At 40.9% G+C, this 23,129-nt stretch overlaps 1 protein-coding gene across 3 annotated transcripts in view; it reads left to right on the forward strand.

Moving 5' to 3' along the window:
- The window catches only part of MRTFA (myocardin related transcription factor A), a 506,306-nt gene that overhangs the window by 25,502 nt on the left and 457,675 nt on the right, over positions 1–23,129 (forward strand). For 2 of the 3 annotated variants that reach the window (XR_011337327.1, XM_069855410.1), the window contains exon 1: positions 6,250–6,693. The exons of the other annotated variant lie outside the window; for it this stretch is intronic. Coding sequence is in view for 1 of the 2 variants with exons in the window: in XM_069855410.1 (XP_069711511.1) it covers positions 6,567–6,693 (127 nt within the window). In the remaining variant the exon portion in view is untranslated. Of the gene's footprint in view, positions 1–6,249; positions 6,694–23,129 lie in introns of those variants that run through there. 3 annotated transcript variants of the gene reach the window in all.

The following is a 23,129-nucleotide window of genomic DNA, read 5'->3' on the forward strand; positions in this document are numbered from 1 at the left end:
TTGTGGACAGTCCTTCCAATACATTTGCCAGAGAAATCCACCTTCTAGTTGCATTTCTTCTTTTGGATAGAAATGTACATAGGCAACACCATTTTGTAGTTAAGGAGTAGATATGCAGCTTTCTAGAGGACAGTATTGACAGAACTGTTGCCCATGGTTTTAGAAAGAAAATCCAACTAAAAAAAATGAGATGAATTTAACCAACTTGTCTTTAAAAGTTGCACTGATTTGGCTGTGTAGACCACATGTTCTGACCAAGTGTAACACTCCCATGTAGTAATATTAGGAACATGTGCTGCATAATGCTTTTGTTTTGGTATGATCTGGAGTAGAGTAGGTTTTGGACCATTTCCTTCTCTTTATTGTCCCAGCTTCCTCAGTATAACAGGTCCCAACGGGAGGGGAGAGGAGAGGCAAGGACCATAAGTGATCTCTGCTTGCCTTCCTCTCTCTCCTTCCCCTCTTTTCTGCCCTCGTAGCAGTCTCTTTGCTGAGGACCTTTGGTCAGCAACACTGACCAAGTGAGTTTTTAGTTCGGGGAGAGGTGGGAAAAGCAAAGGTTTCAGCTTCCTCCTTCTGCCTCTCCTTCCTTTTCAGGTCTGCAGAGCCTGAGAGAGAGGGGCAGGGCTGAGTGACTTGGTGTTAGGGAGAGGGGGATGAGGCATCATTGCTGCTATCTCGCCACACTTCACTTACCGTGTTGACTTGCTTTGCAGATTGGAAACTCTTTATCTGTGGAGTTAATCAAATGCAGATCAGCGTACTGTTCCTTGGGCTGAACTAATTCTTCCCACTCCTGTGTTTTGCAGATAGGCATCGGCAGATTTCATGTATGTGTTTTCAGGGAAAGGCAAACCGATGTCTTGGCTGAATCCCAAAGAATGGGGTAGGTGGCAGAATTTGTGTGTGTGCTGGGGGTTGATTTGGCTCTAGCTGCTGTGTAAAGTTCACTTTGGCAGCTGAAAGATGCCAAGAGAAGCACTTTCAGAATTAGAGACAGTGAGGTAATGAGAAAATGACATAGGAAAGGAAGTGGTAGGGGGGAGGGGAGGGCTCAAAATGCGCGTTGACATCATCTGATAGGTTTTCCAGCCTGTGCAGCAGCTATTTTTATGCTTTCAACTCGCAGTATTTACAGCTCAATGACAGCCAACTTGCCAAAAGTTGGGGTGGTGGTATATCCCAGAGTGGGTTGGGGGACTGAAGAGCCACTCAAAAGCTACGGCAGAGGTCCAGGTTCCCAGGCATGCCTGCTGCTGTTGCCTTTTTTACATCTGCTTGGTGATTTACCTTTGGGGCTACCTGTCACACCTAGGAGTTTTCTGAATGCTGACTGGCAGCACTAGCTGTCACCAGCTAGTTGAAAAGATCAGAGTGTGTAAACTTCAGGCTCATCCTGAGAACTGGAGAAGCGAGAATGTACAGTGCTCCCAGCTTGATGTTTCTGCTTCTTCCTGAAGGTCACTGTTGGTGGGAGGCAGGATCCTGGGAATATCCAAAGCAAACTCACATTACATAAATGTAATACTTAGCTGAGAAAAAGTAAGCGACACAAGCATCAGCGTGAGGTCTGTATTTATAGGAAGTATAGAACGAATAGAGTCATAAGACATCAAAGTTTTACAGTGATGTAAGTGCAGCATTCCGTTATTTTCCATCTATTGTCTGCTTGCTAGAAATATCAGAGACAGATCTTCAAATATAGGGGGCTCATACTTCTTCGTAAGGTTTCATCTGGCTTAGACCTCAAGTGAGGCCTTTCTCATGTTGTCTAAGTGTGCATATATCGCAACTGTTTGCTAGTTTTTAGCAGTGCATTATTTGGATTTCATCACTAAATTGTTTGCATGTAGATTCTTGCAGGCATTATGTTGTCTGAAAACATTGTTACTGGGGATATGAAGACAGAACCTGCTGCGGGGTGGAGGACTAGAGGCGAAAGGAGGAAAGAAAACACATTTTAAGTTGGTGTGAGTGGGTTGTCAGCTATTTTTCTATCCACACATTAATTTGAATTTAAAGAATACATTCATTTTTGGGGATAAAACTAAGGATGCAGTTTTATGTTACAGTTAAGCTGATCCAGTTTAGCTTGTGTTATGGCTGATGTGGTCTCTCTCCCTCTCTCTTCCCAGCTGTGCTCACCAGCCATGAGCTCTGGTGCTCATCCCACCTGTTGGTAATGCTGTTTAGTAAGTTCAATAGGGTCACTAAGGTTACAGATGCATGTCAGAACTCATTTTAAGGGGGCTAAGAGCATGTGTGGCTGGGAGAAGGACAGACAAGGTGAAGTGGGAGAGATCCTTTTGGTGGTAGCAAGCTTTGAGCTGTGGCACCTTACAGGTCTGATGCTAACTTTGCACAGGCAAAATTTAGTGGGTTCCTGGAATTTAAAGGTCAAAGATCTATGGCGAGGTTAGAACTTAACTTGGGGGTTGTCTTTGCAGGAGAAAAAAAAAAAGATAACAAATTTATTCAAAATAGTGATTAAGTAATGATAACTGGCATGCAGATACCAGTATTGCATTCTGTGCCCACCAGGCCTCAGTACTAGCAGCAGTGTCTGTGCAAGCCATATGTGCACGTGATGTTCCTCGTTATTTCTGTGTGAGGTATTTCTGTATCAGGGTATTCTGATGTGAGGTACATCTTGAGGAAGAATACGTTCCCCCAGCCTGTATCTCATTCCACGCTTGAAAGTCAAAGGATGCAAGGCTCAATAGGTGTCAGATTGTAAAAATTTGGCCTGATGCTTTCCAAACCAGGAATCTGTGGGAAGTACCTACGTCCTGTTGATAGAGGTGATCTTTCTGCCAATAGCACTGCTGCCAGTTACAGGGTAAGGGTTGTGCCAGACACTGATTGTTGGACATACATTGCTGTGGGTTGGTCCTACTTTTCTGGAGTGGGTAAGCAACTGAAACTGTTGTTGGAAGTCCTACCTCTGCCGTGAAAAGGATCTTCTCTTCTACCTTGCTGACTTCTAAAGTAACTGTCAAAGTTACACATCAGGCCTTGTTCTTACAGTGAGTTGACATTTCTGTCCGTGTGATCGTTGATCAGACGTTCAGATCCTTTACCAGTACATCATAGAATCATAGGAAAGGACCCACTGGATCATCGAGTCCAACCATTCCTGTCAATCACTAAACCATGTCCTTGAGCACCTCAGAATCCAACAGAACAAATTAAACTTTTGTTTAACTTTTCGGTGCTCTTCAATGTCTGGCAGTAGTGTCAGTGTTTCATGAGAGACAGATTTTTCTTGGTCTTTACTCGTCTATCAGAATCCATATTTTCATAGAATCATAGCATGGTTTGGGACAGAAGGGACCTTAAAGATCATCCAGTTCTTGCCCCCCTGCCATGGGCAGGGACACCTTCCACTGGTTTAGGTTGTTCAGAGCCTTATTGAAGCTGACTTTGAACACCTTCAGGGATGGGGCATCCATGACTTCTCTGGCAACCTGTGCCTCACCACCCTCACAGGAAAAAAAATATTCCTTATATCTAATTTAAATCTGCCCTCTTTCAGCAAGAAGCTACCCCTCAATTGCTTGCTTGTGTATGAAAGATGTCGTTCAATCTGGGCTCCTTGGAGTTTGTCTTCTTAGAAGATGGTAGGGCATTATCCAAATCCTTTCTGGAGTATTCTGGCCTATCTTTTTGTGTTTTGGATAATGGCTCCTTCTTTCAAAACACTGAATAAGTCTGGAGGACAAATACGATGCTGTAGGACAAAATCTGAGAATACCTTGCTCAGTGAAGAGAAGATTTATCTACCTACCATTGAGCCAAATAGGTGTTTTTTCTTTTCAAGCTGTTTTCTGCATAGGAAGATAAGTTAAGTCTGTATACATGTCTGCAGCTCTGTGATTATACATAGTGAGGATCAAATGTTCATCAAGTTGGAGTTGTCAATTACAGCTGCAGAGGATCTGTTATATCATCAGGTTGCCAAACCGGGTGATATATTTCACATATTATTAGCTATTTGGTGTCTGTCTTCTTTCAGTTCTTCAAGTTTTCTTCATCAGAGCTCTGGCAACATCTTAGGGCTGTTCCGGCAATATCTGGGTACTGCTGAGTCAGCTGGATTGAACAACTGGCTCATATTTCCTAGGCCTCGTACATTGTAGTGTGCTGCTAGCTCAGAGGCCCCAGCTGGCAAAGTAATCAGTCTTTGACCTCTGTAGCTGCATCTTGTCATTTCCACCATCCAGATGGTGTATTGCTTGCCAGAAGAAGTAGGACTGAGAGTCTGGCACAGGATAGTTGCTCTTTAGTTATTACGGTAATTATGGGACCTGTGTGCATAGAATATCAGGCCTGATTCAGTGTGGAGTTGTGTGTTGCCATTGAAAGGGGAATCTGGACAGTGTGCTTTTTTTGATCCCCTCCTTCGTCCTGGCTTTAGCACTCTCGTGGTTTGCCAGATCAGCTTCCCCAGGCAGCTCAGGCAGAAGCAGGCTCATCTATTTATGCAGTAATTTGACCTTCTTGGCCAAAGTTCATTGTGAAACTGAATCGTTACCTGACTTTTACAAATCCTAAATTTAAGATGAGGGTTTCTGTCGAGTATTCATGGGTAATTTAGGGATAATGCAATTATGGAGCTTTGTATTATCACCGAAGATATTTTTTTACCAATGGGAATTTTAGAGTTTGGATTCTTTTCTGCATCAAGGTTGTTCATGTCAAAGTAACAAGAGTACTGTTGAATACACTCAGAAACATCACTGATGCCATCTAGCATCATTATGTAGCAAACATATAGAATTTTGTATGTTAGGTTTTAGTTTGTAACTTAGAAATACGTTAGCTTGTTTTGTTCCTCTAGTGCAGCAGAGTAACATCATGCTTTTGAAATTAGATGGAATACTATTTTTCTTAGGTATTAGCTTCATTATTAGTGACTTTTTCCCTGTGGTTGTTATTGCAGCCTTGCTTTATAAAACTGCTTAGATGCCTCACAAAACTATTTGGAGATGTGAAATTAATGTGTTGATTGAGGGGCCAGAATATGGCATGAAGACTGTTCCAATAGTGTATTCACCTTCTTATTTTTGTAATGTGCATGTGACTATCTTTGCTTCAGGCCTATAGTATGACACATCCCTGGAGGTGTTTAAAAAGTGGGTAGATGAGGTGCTGGGACACGTGATTTAGTAGTAGGTATGTACAGTTGGAATTGATGATCTCTAAGGTCTTTTCCAACCTAATGATTCTATGATTTTATATTTTTTTTTTTATGTATGTATATATTTTGATAGGAGTGGTTGGACTCGATGATCTGGTGGGTCTCTTCCAACCTGGTTATTCTATGATTCTATGATTTTATTCTACATACACACACTTTTTTTCTGGAAAGATAATAGAATATTTTTTTTCAGGTAAATGTTTTCATTAGACAACTCTTTTTTTGGTTTGGTTTTGTTTTTTTCTTTTTCTACAACTTTATTACACCAACTTTCTACAACTTTATTTACGATGCATGCTTAGCAAGATTAAAAATCAACAAAGCCACCAGCTGTACTTGTAAGAGTACCTACTGGCTGTTGCTCGGATGGAATATGCTTTTCTCCAGCTACTTCCAATTCCTGTACCATGCTGAGTAGTAAGTATAACCACAGTTTGTCAACCTTATGGCAGATTCAAGGTGCTCACATTAGACAAGTTCTAGATGAGATGACCGCCTCCATACAAGCACATCTTCTGAAGTCTTAGTGGGTGCTGTAATGCATTATTGATTGGGGGCTGCTGATTACCTTCAAGCAGGTGTTTCTAGTAGGTTGGGAGAAATGATTTAAGGGGAAAAGAGGTGAGAATGTGTGCTTGTACAAAGTAGCTTGTTGTTGCTTACCTGTGGTCTCAGAGCAAATGAATATAAGCACTCCGTTTGCCCCACTATCAGTTTAGCCTTCTCCACAACTAAAATCCCATTTCTAACAGTTTAAGCAGGAAGGAAAAAAAGGCAGCGTGGCTTCTGCACTCGGAGTGGTGCTGTTCTAGCTGTGTGCACAGCGTCCTTACAGTGGGGAGTTGCAGGGGGAGAGAGGGCAGTGCTCAATCACATGATATCGCCTGTCTGGCAGGTGTCTGTAGTGTGAGTAGAGAAACCAACTGTTCACTATTTTGGGTGAATGAGGCTGGCTGTCACTGCAAGCGGCCCCACGAAGAAGTCCACGCATCTGTTGATAAGCACCACTCTGCGTACTGGGAGACTGCATGCTTATAGCCTCTTGCTGAAACAGTGAAGTTTCCGTCTGAGCTTTGAGACAGTAGGAAGAAAAGTTTTGCCAAGAGCCTTGCTGATTTTAATCTTTAGATGTTGGCTGTCAGGATTTATCTGTGCCTCCAGTACCTCTCTGTTCCTATGCAAGCACAGCCTTGGAATCTAGCAGTAAACTAATTTTTTTTCCACTCTCCTGCTTGGTGCAGTGACTGAAACCTGGTAGAGGGGGATCGCAGTTGGGTCTCTTGTGAGGATAAAGTGCCCTTTCCATTAGCCTGGGACGCCTTCCGTGTTACAGAATCTGCCTTCAGGTCCAGGGATTTTCTCTAATATGTTGGATAAAGCCAAGACACTCCAGCCTGCCTATGTCGGGATTGTGCCGCTCGCAGAGACTGTGTCAAAGCAAGGAAAGACCTGTTCAAGCACATATCAGGATTCATACCACAGCTTACGAGAAGGTTAGCAGGCTCTGCTTTCTTTGTTGTAGGCACTATGTAACTGGTTTGTGGGTTGTTGGGTTTGGTTGGTTTGTTTTTTTTTCCCCCTCTTGCATATTCAATCTGCCTGCTTTTTCTTTTCTGGGCAGTAGTCCAGATTTTGGGTTTCCCACTGACTTCTGTGACCTGTTGTCCCTGAGGGCGCTTGTAAGCATGTTACAGGATGAGGTTGGAGCTCTGTTCATAGTGACTTTCAGTGCCTGGACCTTGTGACAGTTTCAACTTGCATTTGGAAATTTTAATTTCGGAGTTTAATTTTCTTCCTCTGCTCTGTGCCTATAGGGCTCTTGTGAGCAATGTTTTAAGGCTGTTTTATTAAAGGTGTAAAGGCTTGTTCTGGAGTGGCAGCTCTGCTTTGAAGGAGATAGAGTATCATGTTTTTAGTTCTAGTGTGTTCCTTTTTGGAGAGGGTGGAAGGAGTGGGGTCTATATATCTAAGTATGATTCTGTTTTAGATAATGGTATTCTGCAAATATATCTGCTTTTTTTCTGGGGGGTTGACAATTCTGAAGGATTATGTAGACAGATAGAGATCGAAGTTCAGGGAAAGATATCTGCAAGGAGAGAAGGGAGGGACTGAGAAAAGTTTGAGGAGGTGAAAACAGTGATCCATTCATAGCATGCAGCATAATAAATACCAGCAAACAGGAACTGGGAAAAGATTACAGGGAAGGATGGGAGAACACACCAAAACGCCAGTGGTAAACATAACAAGGTTTATGTTTTATCAGAAATGCTGGATCCATCTAGCTACAGGTGAAATTTTAATAGGAACTTGGAGGAGTGTACAAAGATCTTGAGCACAGTAGCCTCAGAAATAAGGTGATGACTGATTTTTGAGACGAGTAATGTGATCTGAGAGGAGCAGAAAATGACTTTCAGTGATATTTTGGACAGAAGAGTGAGGGGTAGTAGGAGTTGAGGACAAAACCCCAGACCATGGTTGTTGCAGAAAGATGGGCAGTGTGTGGTTTTAGCAGTTAAATTTGGAAGATTCTTTGTTTCATGTGCAGCTCTAGTCCTGCTGAATCTGCCAAACAAAACTGTTAAGTTCTGCTCCCTATTGTCACTGCTCTTACCAAGCCTCCTTAAGAGATTTGTCAAGAGTTAGCTTGTTATAAGACTTCTAAAGTATTGCTACTTTTGTTGCTTGTTTTCATTGGAATACTCTTTGTCAAACAAATATGGAAAAGAAAAATGAAGCCGCAGTCCTCAAATTCAAGTTTGGAAATCATAAATCCACTAGTATAGGCTGTATTCCCAGATTACTTTGTCTGCTCTGGAGGCAAAGAACTGCAGCCCATCAATCTTTGGAGGAAAAAAACCCAAACCAAAATAAAAAAAAAAAAAAAGCCAGAACTTGCAGCTGTCTTGTATTTGCTTGACATTGATTTTCACAGAAGGTGAGCACTCTGCATTTGGATATGCCAGGATATAGCTTTCATCCAGTCACTAAATATCACAAGCTCCACAGTGGGATAATATGTAGAATGAGGAAAATGCATTTCTGTAATACTTTAATCAATATAAAAATGTTTGCTGTTGTCTTATGTTCTAGTGAATGATGGTTATTGAATTCCTGCATAACTCTGATCATTGAAAAAGCTGTGTTGATTCTACAGAGTCTAGCAATATCATCAGCCTACCCCATGTGTAATTCATTATACATGTGATGAGGAAAGCTACTTTTTACCAGCTACCAGACAGGAAGGATAGGGAAGATGCTGCCAGCTTCTTTCATGTCAGAAGAGAAAAGAATAACCCTTTAGCTTTGCTGCTGCTCCATTTAAGTCCCCTGCAGTCTCAGAATGCCTCTTATATTTATGCTGTAACATGCACTGTATTTTGCAGAACCAAATCTTACAGGCAGCAGAGAAGCAGATACACTCACGTATAAACCCCTGTGGAAGCTCTGAAGTCCAGCATTAGCATTGAGCTGAAACTATAATGACTGTTGTACCGTAGTTTTGCTCCCCCTAAAAATGGGATGACTCAGTTTTGTTATTGCCCAGGACAGAAAATTTGTGCACTTCTCTTCTTCACTCTTCACCACATACAGGTGAATGGACACCATTCTGCTTTCTCCTTGTTATAAGGCCAGGCAAACAAGGGGTTCCTGTATTATGCTGACAGTCGTCATACCTATTCTTTTAAATTAATCTCATGAGAAGTGGCTATCTGGAATAGACTTTGTCTTGTTTCCTTGCCCCTGGAAAACAGATGGTCTCCTAAATCTGATTTATTTATTTATTTATTTGTTTTGAACGAAGACTTGACATTGAAGTTTCAGAACTGCTGATCCTTTCCACACAGAAATGGATTTGACATGGCAGAGTCAAAGAGCATATGCTTGTATTATTCAAAGTATGCGTTGGGGCAGTTATTTGTAAAATTCTTAGAATTCAGGAATCCATAAACATGTTTTCTATTCAAGAATGCCTTGGAATGACTTGGTTTTCAAATACCGGAGCCTAGTTTGCAGTTTTTAGTCCAGTTAACACAACAGTATGGTAGCTCCTCATGAAAGATGTGAAGAGGGAATTGCAAGCTTTAGAAACTTTCAGAAAGCTACTCAAAACCCAATTAGCATTCATGTGAGTCTAGCTTAAGAATTAAGTGCTTCCAAAAGTGAATTCCAACTTTTCCACCTTCATGCAATGTCTTTTCATTCATTGCTCTGAAACTGAACACGTTTTTTGGCAAGTCCTCCCTTCAAAAATGTTCAATGTGACTCAGGGGCTGACAGTGAAACTCACCTGTCTTTTTCCAAGATTTGTGTCTTGAAGCCCAGACGCATGAACAAGCTCCTGCACGCCATCTGATCTGCAGTAGCTGCGTGCACATTCTTGGTCCACAGCAAATGTGAGGTAATTTGAGTTAGCTGAGCCTTTGATTAAACTATTAATATCTGCTCCGTACTTTGAAGAGATCAAGAGTCATGCAAGTGCTTGTTAACATATGGCTTTCTTCATGAGTGATCTAGACCTTAATGTCATAATGCCTCTGGGCACCTGAAGGTAAAGCTGGTCTGTGGCTGTACCTCATCCAGTAGATGGCAGGAGAACCTGCACGTGTGGACTTGGAAGCTCTCAACACCAAGGAGATCCCCAGTGAGAGGGCAGCCCCCGAGTCTGAGACATCGCATGGGAATGCAGGGTGACATTGTTATGTAAACGTTGATCTATGTCTTCCTAGTTCAGAATGGACGTGAAGATGTTGTGGGAGATGTCCAAGTGATGCTTCATGCAAATGCATGGCTACTGAAGGTCAGAAACCAGTCGCAAAATGTAACAAGCACATTTCTGAATCATGGACAGATGCAACCTACAGTTCAGAATTATTTATACAAATAGTGCTCTGACGCAGAAAAACATTGTGTTGAACATATGGGGAGCTGACCTGCTGGCATTGCTTGTGGCAAATCCAGAGGCACACGAGACCAGACATATTTAGTTAGACTACCCCTAGCCTCGTGCTGCAGCCACTCTCTGCAAATATGTGGCACAGGGACTGTAACTATGCTTAAAAGTGAAGTCATGCGGTGAAGGTAATGATATATTAATGTGAGGTAGATTGAAGTTGGGGGTAAGATGGCAATTCACATTTATTTTTGCTTAATGCCCAGTGTACCTTGTTTGACTGTGAAGACCAGAGGAGCGTCGGGGTATTTGTCAACTTTATGACTTGAGTGGGAAGCTTAGGGAAAGGGTTAACACTGAATAACCAGGGTTTTTAAAAGTCAGTTGTTATCAGTGGAAGGAGAGTTGTAGCATCATCCCTGGAGTTGGATTCACATACTTTTTTGATCCTGCTGTCCTAATGTGTTTTTGGTTTTTTTGGATATGACATGTTTTCCCCTCTTGGAGTTTACTGAACTATTCCTGTCAGTGTAATGATCCCCAGCTGTTGCTTTAGCCTTAGCTATTTTCATGCTGGGAATGGGAGGAGGAGGAGGAGAGGGACAGAGGCTAGCTTGTTTACCGCACTGATCTGATCTACTTTATTTGTCAAAAAATGGCTACTGTAATACTTTCTTTAGCAGAAATTCCTACTAAAAGGGGTTGTAGATCTGCAAGAAAAAGGAGATGTAAGGCTTCAACACATGCAGAAACCAAAAATAATAGAAACTGGGTGCAGTGCATTGAGTGCAGCTGTCAGGAGCATAAATGCAGACAATGCTTTGAACTAGTAATGATGCCAAGTAAAATTTGCAGTAAGTACCTTCCTGCCCTATCAACTGAATTTTCTTCACAGTTAAACTGAGCTTCATGTTCAGCACCAGTGGTGCTGGGGTATTGATAATGCCAGCATCTGAGAAACATGTTAATAAAACTTGAAAAAACCTGTGTGGCTTTGGAATTATTTGCTTGATAATTATCTGTTTATTTTTTTAAGGAAATATCTGTATTTACACTTTTAAACAGCAAATGACTGATGCTAAGACTTCCTGGGAGCTGTTAAAAAGCAGATGTTTTCTTGAAAACACAACTATGCTACTTAAACTCAAGATTGCTTGTTTTGCATCCAGAAGCAACTTCTGCAGTTAATGTGCTTGTTCAGAGTCCTTGCCAGACAGGTGTCACTGTGACTCTCCCACCCAAAGAAGATAACGGTCAGAGGCAGTTGTGCTTTCTGCTCATGTTTTTGGATCTACATCAGGCTGCCTGCATAAATCTTATCTCAGTGCTTTTATCAGCTATAATATCTGTCACTAGTCACCTCAGATTTTTCAACATTCTGTCACACCTGCAAGTCATTGGTCAACAACTTTAACAAATATCTATACCAAAAATAAGTGCCTGCTTAGATCTTTCCTTTCGTGACCCAACTCCCATCTCTCCAGTGTTTCCTGAGCATTGAATTACTGATCTTGTCACCTGCTGCATCAATAAATTTCGATCCAAAATGTTAAAGCAATACATTTCTTGGCAAGAACCTCTGCAGCCTACGGCAGAAAATGGGATATGGCCTCGACATAGCTTAGGTTTATCAATTGAAAACATGCGGTGAGCTTATGGGGCAAATTGTGTTCCTTTTTCTTGCAGGAAGCCTGTAAGTGGATGCATAATCTGCTGAATGGCACTAATATGGAGCAGAATTCATGGATCTCTTTTACTTAGGCTGGTGGAGGTAGGGACAATGGTTTTCCCTGGCAGTATGTAAGCTTTGCTGAGGTGATATCTCTCCAGACTAAGAGCAGACCTGCAGCAGCTGAAGGACACTGCAGTGTGGTGATTACTAATAAGAACCACAAAATGGTTTTACTCATCAGTGTATTTAGGATTTTTTCTGGTGTTCAATCAGATGGGTAAAAGAATGGTGCGGGTGACCTACTGTCAAAGTTTATTGTGCTTATAGTACAGTAAGCATCCTTCCAAGAAAACAAAGATTTGGACTTTCTAGTCTGCAATCCTGCCATTTGAAGTTAGACTAAGCCAGATGAAGCTAACAGGAAATGTGTAAGGACAATAATAAGGAAGAGGACGTATTGCTTTGGGACTTGAATTCCTTCCAAAATTCACAATTGAGAATTGGTGAAATCCTGGTTTTCTGGACAATCTCATTTTAATACAACCTTTCAGAAGTAAGCAGCTGTAAAGAAAATATTTTGTAAAAAAACCCCAAACTATTTGGAAGTTTTCAGTGGATGTGTCCATAATGGGTTTTCCTCCATGGTAGGGACAAGGATCATCTCTTGCAGCTGTGCATATAAAGACTGCATTTTGTGGTCTCAAACCCCAAAGGCATCTCATGGAGCCAAAGCACAGACTGCAATCTGAGAGCCTGCCACCATTCTGAGGGTATTTCCCATAGTGTCTCTGCTGCACCCTGACACATTCAACATCATTTTGGTAACCTTCCTCACTGAAATACTTGCCAGGGCACAAACATTGTGCTTACCAGCTGGATTGTTGGAGGGAACTGAGTGGTGCCCTCTGCTTGACAGAAGGAAGAGATCCACTTTTGGCTTTGTCTTTGCGGAGTTTCCCTAGCTTCGTGCTGGTCCTTGTGTCTCTGGTATTAAATGCATGGAGACTATAGCTGTGTTTTTTGTAGGAAACAAATGTGGCAGCGGCTATGTTCTTTGCTTATTCATCTGTGGGAATTTCACAGCAGTGCTGGAAGCCAGGATGTGCAAACTCCCTTTGTGTAATTTGGTCAGTATTACAAGCAGCGTGTAACCTGTCACTGCAAATAGCTGTGGAGTTTTCTTTCTTATTTTGGTTAATGCTCTTTGTGATGATCTTTTGATGCTCTTTTTCTTCACTTTCACTTTCCTAAGCTTTCATGCCTTTTCTATATTATACTGATGCATGAAAGTCCTAATCATGTTTGCAGCTCACACTCTTTTCCATGCTCCCATGTCAAATTCTTTTCAGAACTGGACGATGATGTTTTGGAAGCAGATGCAAAACTCTTAGTACCTATGTACCTTGCTGAGAGACTGTTTCACTGCTGCTAATAATAGCTGTCACATTGACTGCATGCAGTTTATAAAGAGGATTGTGTCTTCAGGACTGACATGTGACCACAAATCTAACTACAGCCGCTACAAACACTGTCACCACGTAGCTATCTCCCCTGCCTCTTTGCTGGAGGGAGAAACAGAAAAAAAAACGTGTCTGCCCTTCACTTGCTTTTGTACAGTTCATTAGCAAAAGCCCACTTCTATTAGCATTTGGAGAGAGACTTCCACTGCGTGGAACAAGAGTGGGAGTACCTGCCACTGCCAGCAGTCTCCTCTGTGCCCTTCAGTAGAGAACCAAGCCAGCAGAAACACTTTAAACATCTGCAGAATTTGTCCACCAGTTTGAAGTCAGTGGTCATACAGGCCATTCTGGACTGCTGGGTTTTTTTAGTTTGTTGATTGACCTGTTACACAGAATTATATTATTTAGATATTTATAGCTATGATAGCACTTAAGAACTACATTAAGCCTCACAGCCGGATTTGTTTTCAATGCTGTTGATTGTTCCTTGTGGAAAAAAACCCCAAGAAATTCAGTCCTGGAGATATGTAGTCCAGAGTTTTGAAAGAAAGTAAATATCCAAAGGGAAAGGAATAGGAGTAGGTGGATGTTGTATGATCACAGTTGAAAGAGTTTGTGAGAATTTGGTGCGCTTCTTAAGTGTAATGCAAATTCTAGGGATCAGCTTCTGTAGTGGGCGGCTGTGAAGGAACTGATTTCTAATGTAGAGTGGTGTGATGGCCATAGCTGAATCTTGTCACTTTTTTAGAAATAGAAACAAAATTGTAATAGGATTTGTGCTTAAACTGTAAGGAGGGAGGCAAGACTGTTGCAGCACAAAGGCCAGAATCTTTATTTGAACCTCAGATGCCATGCTTGTGGTATGTGTTCTTTGCAGTCTTTGAGAAAACAGCAAAGATGTTTCTCACTACCATGAATTAAAGAAATAGGGTTATTCCTTGTAGCATTCTCCTGAAATTCTTGCTAAGAGGATGCTGGGGTTTGGACAAAAGCCGGTAGCGGGAATGCTCTGAGTCTTTATTTTGCGTGTAATATGCATATTGGGCAAAACCACTTCTGTTCCATGTCCCATGAAATAACTGTTAGCACAATCAACCAATTGAAGCTGGGAAATGCCTAAGCTAGCTAATTTAAAAGTATAAGGGCCAGCTTACTTAGTTCCCTTTATAACCAGTTAGTTACTTCTTCTATATAACTCCTGGTTTTGTATTTAAATTTATATACTCCTAAGATCTTTTTCCTACCACTTGTGGAAAAACACATTTGCTCTTATTTGCATTTGGTTTCAGTAAATGAAATGTCTTTAGGTGGTTATAAGCCTGAAACAGTCTTTGAAATACAGAATTATTCCACGTTTAAGTGGAAAACCCGAAACCACAGCTTAGATGTCGAGGTGGCCCAGCTGTTGCCACAGAAGTATGGGAGGTGAGCTATGAAAGAAAAATTTTAGACCATTTCTGTTATTGCTGAAAGAGGCATGGAAGGATTTCCTCATCAATTTTAGTATTATAAACATGTCTAATCAATCATGTGGTTTATGGATCTGTCTTGGCACAGTCTTAACTTGATTTTTTTCTGCTTATTAGAAGCACACAAACAACATCAACCCTTGAACCCTGAGTTTTAAATAAAAAGTGTTTGGATTCTAATATATCTCCAAACAACATGTTTTTTTCTTTTTTCTTCTGTATAATTTTCCAGAAAAAATATGAACAACTCTCATATCTCTTCTTTAAGGAAAATAAAAAGGCTGTAGCTCTTTCTTTCTTTTTACAAGTAGAGATACTTCTGTCTCTACAAGAAAAAATGAAGAGTTCAAACTTGTTTTTCCCTTGTGTAGCTTGACTTTTGTGCCATCACATTAGCAGATAGCTGTAGATCTGATTGTCAGGATATATCTACCCCTTCCCACTTTTTCCTTCATTTGTCCCCACACGCCACATCACATTAAGTTATCTTGGAGAATTTCTTTTTAGGGTCTTCTTTGCTAGGTGGTTAAGGGCAATGTTAGTTCCTCCTTGTTCATTGTTTCATGGAAACATAAATCAGTGTAGACTGTGACTCAAGTTTACACGGGGAGCTGGGGAATTCTCTCTGTTTTTCCCCACCTTAAGGCTTCTCTTCCAGCTGTAGATAGTAATAATGGATATGTAGATGGCATCAACAACTACTGATTACAAATAATATTTACTGTCTCATGATACTGGCGTGTCGGTTTTAGATAGACCTTTCCACCTAGATGTTTTGTTACAGGTCATGTTGTTGAATCATGCATGGTAGCCAGATTCCGTAGATACTAATATGTGCCTAGTTATTCCCACGCTTAGTTTTTCACCTAACCAGTATTACCGGGACAAAGTGATTTTATAAGAATCAGTACCCTGCATAGAAAGCAAACCAACTTTTCCCGTTGACAAGCTTGTTGCACATTTTTACATGTTGCATATCTTTCTAAGTATACCAGGTTACATGCATTTCAGGTTAACTTCTTAAAAGCCTGTTTTTTACAGTTTCAGCAAGTACAGAAATGGACCATTAGGTGTACTTTATGTGTATTTCAGGTGTATTTTCTGATAAGAGTGGGCTTCTATTTGTACAGTAGAAAGACTTATGTAACAACAGTAATAAATGTATCTGATTCTAAAATTTAAGTATTAAGAAGATAGAGCTGGCATTGCATTAAAAAGTAGCAACAACTAAGAATACATTAACTCTCTGCCCCTAAATTTTAGATGTTTAATGGAAATGATAGGAGTTAAATCATCAAGGAAGAATGTACAATGGCTAGTCTTTATTTTAAATAAACATTAAAAGAACCCTGCAAAATTCAACATAACTTTCATAATAATAATCAAGTTTGCATACATTAAGAGTCATATACCTGAATAGCATCCATGAAATAAACACGTTCAATTGTGGTTCTGCATTTTGTACCTGCACATTTTGCCACCCCAGAACACCAGTGCTACCTTGAGCTTTTGAGAACAGAAGCAACAATTCTGTCCGGTCTGGAGTTCAGATCATATTATGTTATGGTACTTGGACCATGCTACTGCTTCTGTTTTGTTTTGTAATGCTGTGTCCTAACAAAGCTAAAATTGCTATAAATGGTGGTTTATCTTCTAAACACAGTCTTTAATTAATGTTACTTTGATTTCCACATTGTATCAAATCTTATTTCAAGCCTTAAAAATGAGGTAGCTGCTGGTTCTGTGCTTAGGGTGTGAGCCAGCTACCTCGTGGTAACACGTGAAGATGGAAATAGATCTTTTTGCTTTTGATTGCATATTTGCTTCTGAGTCCATATTCTTTGGGGACATTCTCTGCAGGTTGGGATCTTTAATTCTGCTAAATTAACCATATCAAAGAATCCGTATTTGTCTGTCTCCACTAACAGAGCTATTTAATGCCTCATGACACCAACTCATTAAAAGATAATACATGCAAGTCTTTCATCGTCCTTTGAAAACATTTTTAAAAATTATTCCTATTTCATATTTCTCTCCCAACAGCATCCTCCCAACTCAAAAGAACTATTGCCCTGTACCTGTTCTTTTGTTTCTAGTAGCCAAAACTGGTCTTCTAGAACACCATCATTTAGACGATGCATCCAGTATGTCAGCAGGCATGTGTAAGCAGCACATCACATCAAAGATTTTATATGACGCAAGAATATTTTGAGCTGTAGAAGCTTTGAAGAGTGTGAATTTAAAAAGCCTTTCTTGTCCTGAGGGTGGAAGTCAGTTAATTCTCTCTTCCTCCTCTTTTTGTGCTCTTAAATGACCAGTTGCTCTTTTTTCTGAGACTTTCAGCTACTTTTAAAAGCCTCTGGGCATTTCAGAGCCTGAAGGCTTTTGAAAGTGCTGGATAGAATAAAACAATCCTAGTGTTATGTGACCCACATTACATCCTTGGATTATTACTAGCACATCTACTGTGAAATATGTTGGAAGTTGTTGCTCTTGATAGAGGGTTTGGGTCAACAGCAGGCAGGAATTGTTTTGCTCTCATCTGTACAGATTTGTAATGCTCTCCAAAGCTTACTAAGAGGATAAGAACGAAAAGGTGGTCATGAACAAAGTTTCATGTTTTCTGTACTTGACCTGACTTTGATGCAGCTGTATGTCTTTCTTGGTTAAACCTCCTGTTTGGCTTTGTGCCTGCAGTCATCTCTGTTGGACAAGCACATCTGGGTAAGTTTATCAGTGTTCCCCAAACTGATATGAGACACTTATCCATCTGAGCGTATTGCGGCAGCATATGCTGATTTCTGCAGCTCTGCTAAGAAATCCACTTTCATGATTTGATAGGGAACCATTCCTGATCCTGGTTTTGTTTTCCGTTCAGGATCTGCTTCACAGACCTCCTCTTTAGGTGTAGGGAGAGTGATCCCAATCCTACTTCTCACAAAGAGAAGACCACAACCTGAATATAAATAAGTGGCGTTTGCCTTGAGTGTGAGAGGTTCTTGTAACAGTTTAAGATACCAAAACAAATTCTCTTTCTGTTCTTTACCCTCCCAAACCCCATTTTCTCCGTAGTGTGGTTGCTAAGGAAGAGATGAGGAAGCTGCCTGCATTTTAATAGCCATTGTTACTGCAGTAGAGAAAAGAGGTAGTGGGATGTGAGATAGTCTCAGATAGTAAAGAAATAAACTTCTGCTTAGCTGTCCCTTTGCCCAGGCTTGCTACAAGCTATTCTTTAAAATGTATTGTGATGAATAGAATTATGTGGCTGCTACTCCCAATAGTAGTGGATGCTTGCAAATTGCAAGGAGCAACAGTGTACCTGCTGCATCTCCTTCACCCCACAGAGGGACATGAATTTTTGGCATCCCCTTCCCAGAGCAGCAAACTGTCATATAATCCCTGCAGTTTGGGTGTCATTTACAGTCTGCTTCACTTAAATGCTTCTCTGTTAACTGCACAGTCTGCTTAAATGCAAAGCCAGCGTGTGTTCCCCATCAGCAGTTAGTGGATTAAAATGCTGTTAGGCTCAGAAAATTGCCTTTAAAAAAGGCCCGAAAAGTTAGCTTTTCTTTGTTGGTAACCCCTCTTCTAGCACGTTCTGTGTGATGTGGGGGCTGTTTGCAACAGCACCGGAAAAACACCGCTCTGGAAAAAAAAATCACCCACCTCAGCAATTTGTGTTATTTTCAAAATTCATTTTAACCATCGTATGTTCACCGATCACAAACTACCATAGCTGGATTATTCTTCTACCTTCTTGTGGACACTACAAAAAATATGGTAGTACTAACCACCCTTTGCTGCGTCTGTACAGAAAAGGTGTTGCAACTGGAGCTCAGCAGATCCTACTCTTGCTGGTGTGTGAACCAGAATCTAATCTAGCTTCCCATCGAAACACGAAAGGGCTAATGCAAGTCAACATTTGTTTTGTAAGCAGGCACAGCTGAAAAATGCTTAGAGATCATTTTCAGTGTGATCTCCGACGGTCTGAGTTCAGTCACAAATGTCAGCTATAACTTCCACTGAAAACAACGGCTGATGTGCAGCATATTCCAAAGCTGAGTTTGGCATTGACTGCTGGCCAAATGTGACTATTTAATAAAAAACTAGGAAAAAAAAATCTCAATGTGATTAGAACGTCTACTGATTGCTGAGTGGTAAGTGGAAAGGTGGTTTCACCTTTCGCAGCAGTAGTTTCACGGCACTGTGATATTCAGGTTAGAGGTCCCAGTGTTGCAGAAACAGCTGTGGTGATTTGGTTTGGCAAATATCCCCTATCATAGAATCATGGAATGATTTAGGTCAGAAGGAACCTTAAAGGTCATCCAGTTCCAACCCCCCTGCCACGGGCAGGGACACCTCCCACTGGATCAGGTTGCTCAAAGCCTCATCTAGACTGGCCTTGAATACCTCCAGGAATGGGGCAGCCACGACTTCTCTGGGCAACCTATGCTCACTGCCCTCACAATAAAAAATTTCTTCCTAATATCTTACCTGAATCTCCCCTCTTTCAGCCTAAAACTGTCTTTTATGGTTGCGTATTATAATCAGGTTGGTTGCATATAGGCTATTGGCTTAGTCTAACGCTGTTACACAGATTGTACTGTAAAACCGAAAAATACGTGTGGGCTGCAAATGGTGGCCCAGTGTCATGTTTCCCTAGGCTGTATTCTCTGACACTCACAAATTATACCCAGTCGGACCCACTCAGTGCTGGGCCAGTGAAAATTCCCCTAAACAATCCTTGTCACTACTGAAAGATGAAGGTGTTGATGGACTAACTGGCAGGTTTCCATCCCAGCTCACGCTGTATTAATGCTTTCTTGCAAGTTAAGTGATGCTGTAGTACACGGCTTTCAGATGGGGTGTGCAGATGTGCTGAACAGCATACAAATAAATGACCGTGAACCCATATAAGCATTAAAGTGCATAGTTTACTTTTTACTGCTTTTACTTACACTTGCAGTTCCCTCAGCTTAGATAATGAAGTTAGGTTAATATCACTTGTTCTTCCATAGTTTCTCTTTCTAATCACATGGCTTATTGATTGGGTTGCAAGGATGAAGTTTTCTGTCAAGGAAATTGCTTTCAATTAATTCATGAAATTGATAAGGAGCATGCAATCTATTTGGTTAATATGCAGCTTGTCTTGCACTTTTCCTTTCTGTATGGGTATCCTAACCCAAATTCCAGGGAGATCTGCCTCCCTCAGCCCCTCTTTAGCATTTTGTTTGGCAATAGCAGCCTTTCTCCCTTCCTTTTCTGTGCTATATATGTGCTGTCTGTTGTGATCTGCGATATGGCTGTGCTTACGCGTTACCTTGGTTGGACAGCCCTGAGTATCACTTGGAATTCTATAGAAGCAAAGGTTCTGTAAAAATGTAAACACAAACTGCCTTTGACTGTGAGTCTGTATTGGGTGTAACGTGCACAGGGCCTCGCCACAAGCTGCAGTTCAGAACCATGAGCTTCTCTTCTCTGGTTCTCAAAAAACAGGAAATGTACAATATTTTTTTAATTCGTTGTCGTAACCCTATCGTGGTATGTGACATTGTCTGGAAGATTTTTTTTTATTTTCCTGAGTTGCTGAGATGCAGAGGCTGCAGTCTAGTTTATGTAGCAGTTCTGGTCAAACCGCTAAACACCAAGTGTGGTTTAGAAATAGAAGGGCTTTCAGGTATGTGTGTGTAAGGGCAGGCACGCTGTTGCAGATTTAAATGACGAGCTGCAAAACCCAACTTAGCTCATCGTAAATATTTGTTCTTGCTGCTGCTTACTACTAATGCATCTCTGACCACAACCAGGGTTGTAAGTGGCCTGAAAGTGTCCACAATGGGTTACGTCTCTGTATACTAAGGGTATACTGCTCTGAGCTGCCACCAGCCGTGAGCAGGTAGGAGTAAGCTCTGATCTTGAAATATGCCTGTGGCTTCCCTGTTAAGGCAGTTCTGTGGGTAAAACAAAAAATAATCATGACTTGCTGTATTTCATTAACTCTGTAACCCTGTTGGTGGTAGCTGTATCACAGTGTTATGTGACTCTTAGTAACCCCCCTCCCAGTTCTTTACCCATCCCCTTAAACTGCTATGCAAGCTCTCAGATTTCTCTGGAATGTTGTACTAATTCCTGGAACAGTTTGCTAGAGATATAAAAACCTTGTTCAAACTTTAACTATATTTCAGAATTTGTCATGCTTGTGAAATAAATAAATTATGCCTTATTTTGAGTGGGAAAATCAGACAAGCATACAAAGCCCATAAAAAGTTGCATAGACTGTGACACAAGCTGAATAAAAGAGGTGGGTTGAAGGGTACTAGTATGGAACTTATTTTCCAGGCAGCAAATATATGATCTCTTTTACATGCCCTGATTTATTCCTAATTTCAAAATTGATTTCAAGGTTAAGCATGGAGGTAAAGAGAACAGAAGGTTATTGGTTTGTGATTGAAAGACTTGCATTCAAGTTTGTCTTTGAGTAACTGAATTTCTCTGGTCACTCTAGACCTTTGGCTGAGCTCCATGTACAACGGTCTTGGATTGGCTCTTGGGACATCTGTTAATCTATATATAGGGTTCACACACTTGCACACGTAAACAGGTGATCTCCTAAATATATGAAATGGTGTTGGGAACTCCGAGTACTTATTTAAGCCAAAATGAATTCAGGAGTGAACTGAAGTAATCCTTTTTGTCCTCTTCCCTGCCACAGAAAGAATGTGTATTGGGGGAAAAAGTGTATTACATGCTGACTATAACTTGTGCTTAATATGTATGTATATACGTTCATGAATCCTTGGAATTACCTAGTGCCAATTATAAGTATCCTGAAAATTACTTTTTCCTATTCTCTAGTTCAGCCCTCTTGACAGTTGCTAGTTTCTTGCTGTGAAGGGACATAGTGTTTAAAAATAAAAGATGCATATAATGGGCAGGCAAAAAGGATAGTAGGTGGTAACTGATATAGAAATAAGTTATATTTAGATAATTCATAAGGGAAGCTGAAATCAGGAAGGGAATTTTAAGTCATTTGTTGAAGTCTCTAGCTGACTGGCTGAGACTGATTTCTAATAAATCTGAGAACAGCAAGGAGTGACCTCAGAAGAGCAAAAGACCAGTAATATATTGCAACAATACTGAAAAGGGGTGAGTAAGTAAAGAGTGGCTAATTTGGTATCAGTTCCAGGAAAAAACTACAGAAAAAATGATAAAGAATTTAGATGGTATAAGAATAGCAGCATGATCACGTTATTTGGCTTTTCAATTTGTGAAAACAGGTCTGCTCAAATGCGATTTTGTTGTTTGGATACGTGAAATTTGGTTGCTGGAGGTTTTGTGTGGAAGTAACAGACTTTTATAAGATCTTTAACTTTAGCAGAGTGGTATGTTTGGATTTTAAAAAGTATCTTTGAATTTAATGAAGTACTGCTGAAGTGGATTAAGAACTGACTGTAATCAAACAAAGCAGAAAAGCATTTCTAGCCGGGATCTGTCTGGAAACAAATGCAAGATGGTAACAGTGTGGATGGAACAAAGATTAGTGGAGGCGTAAGTAACGACATTAAAAAAAAAAATGGTTTAAGTCATTTAGGCCAACAGAGACCATTGGGCAAAATGTGCATAAATACAGGTGAGGCACCAGCGAACAAAACTGCCAACGACACCTGCATGGGGGAGTTTTCCACTTAGAATCTCTGACTCTGGGAGGTGAGACGTAAATAGTAGATGTAGTTGGAAATGGGAGGGAAGGAAGATAGTACAAGCAGGTAAATAGCAAAGAGGCAAACGGGCTAAGGTACATTGCTAGATTTATAAATGGGAAGGCACGAGTAATAGTGAGATTATCTGCACTTAAAGCTGGGGAGATGGACCCGATGCTATAGGCTTGTGCCTTGTCTGTTTACATTTAGTGAGATGAGCTAATTTAGGGTATGGAAATGAGTCCTTGAAATGGCTCACTGGTGGAAATAATGCTGCACAGTGAGAGATTTAATGTGCCGTTACCTGATAGGGCTGAAATCACTTGGTGGCGTACTGTTGCTGGAAGGGTGAAGGCTCACTCCCACCTTATGCTACTGTTAGCAAATACCTGGCTATACAGTCGTCCTCTTCAACACATTAATGAGAAAGAAAACCATTCCTTGTTCTGGCTGGGCTGTGTTCTCTGTCATGTCAGTGAGTCCAGCCACGAGTTAGAGGAACATAAGAGATGATGTGGGGAGTGAGAGATTTGACTCGGTCGCAGCAAGCTATTAGATGAAGTGTTCGTTTAGATGTGTCATCACTTGATTTGGGTTTTGATCATCTCGAAACGAATCCAGCTAATGAAGAGCTCTATAAACAGGACAGTCATGAGACTGTATTAGCCCTCACGCTACCACAGAAGCAGCAGTGTAGAGAGAAGGTCTGGGGCTGCCACTTCTGTTTGCAATTTCATAGC

The sequence above is a fragment of the Phaenicophaeus curvirostris genome, chromosome 1 (genome assembly GCF_032191515.1).
Source record: "Phaenicophaeus curvirostris isolate KB17595 chromosome 1, BPBGC_Pcur_1.0, whole genome shotgun sequence".
Taxonomy (NCBI): domain Eukaryota; kingdom Metazoa; phylum Chordata; class Aves; order Cuculiformes; family Cuculidae; genus Phaenicophaeus; species Phaenicophaeus curvirostris.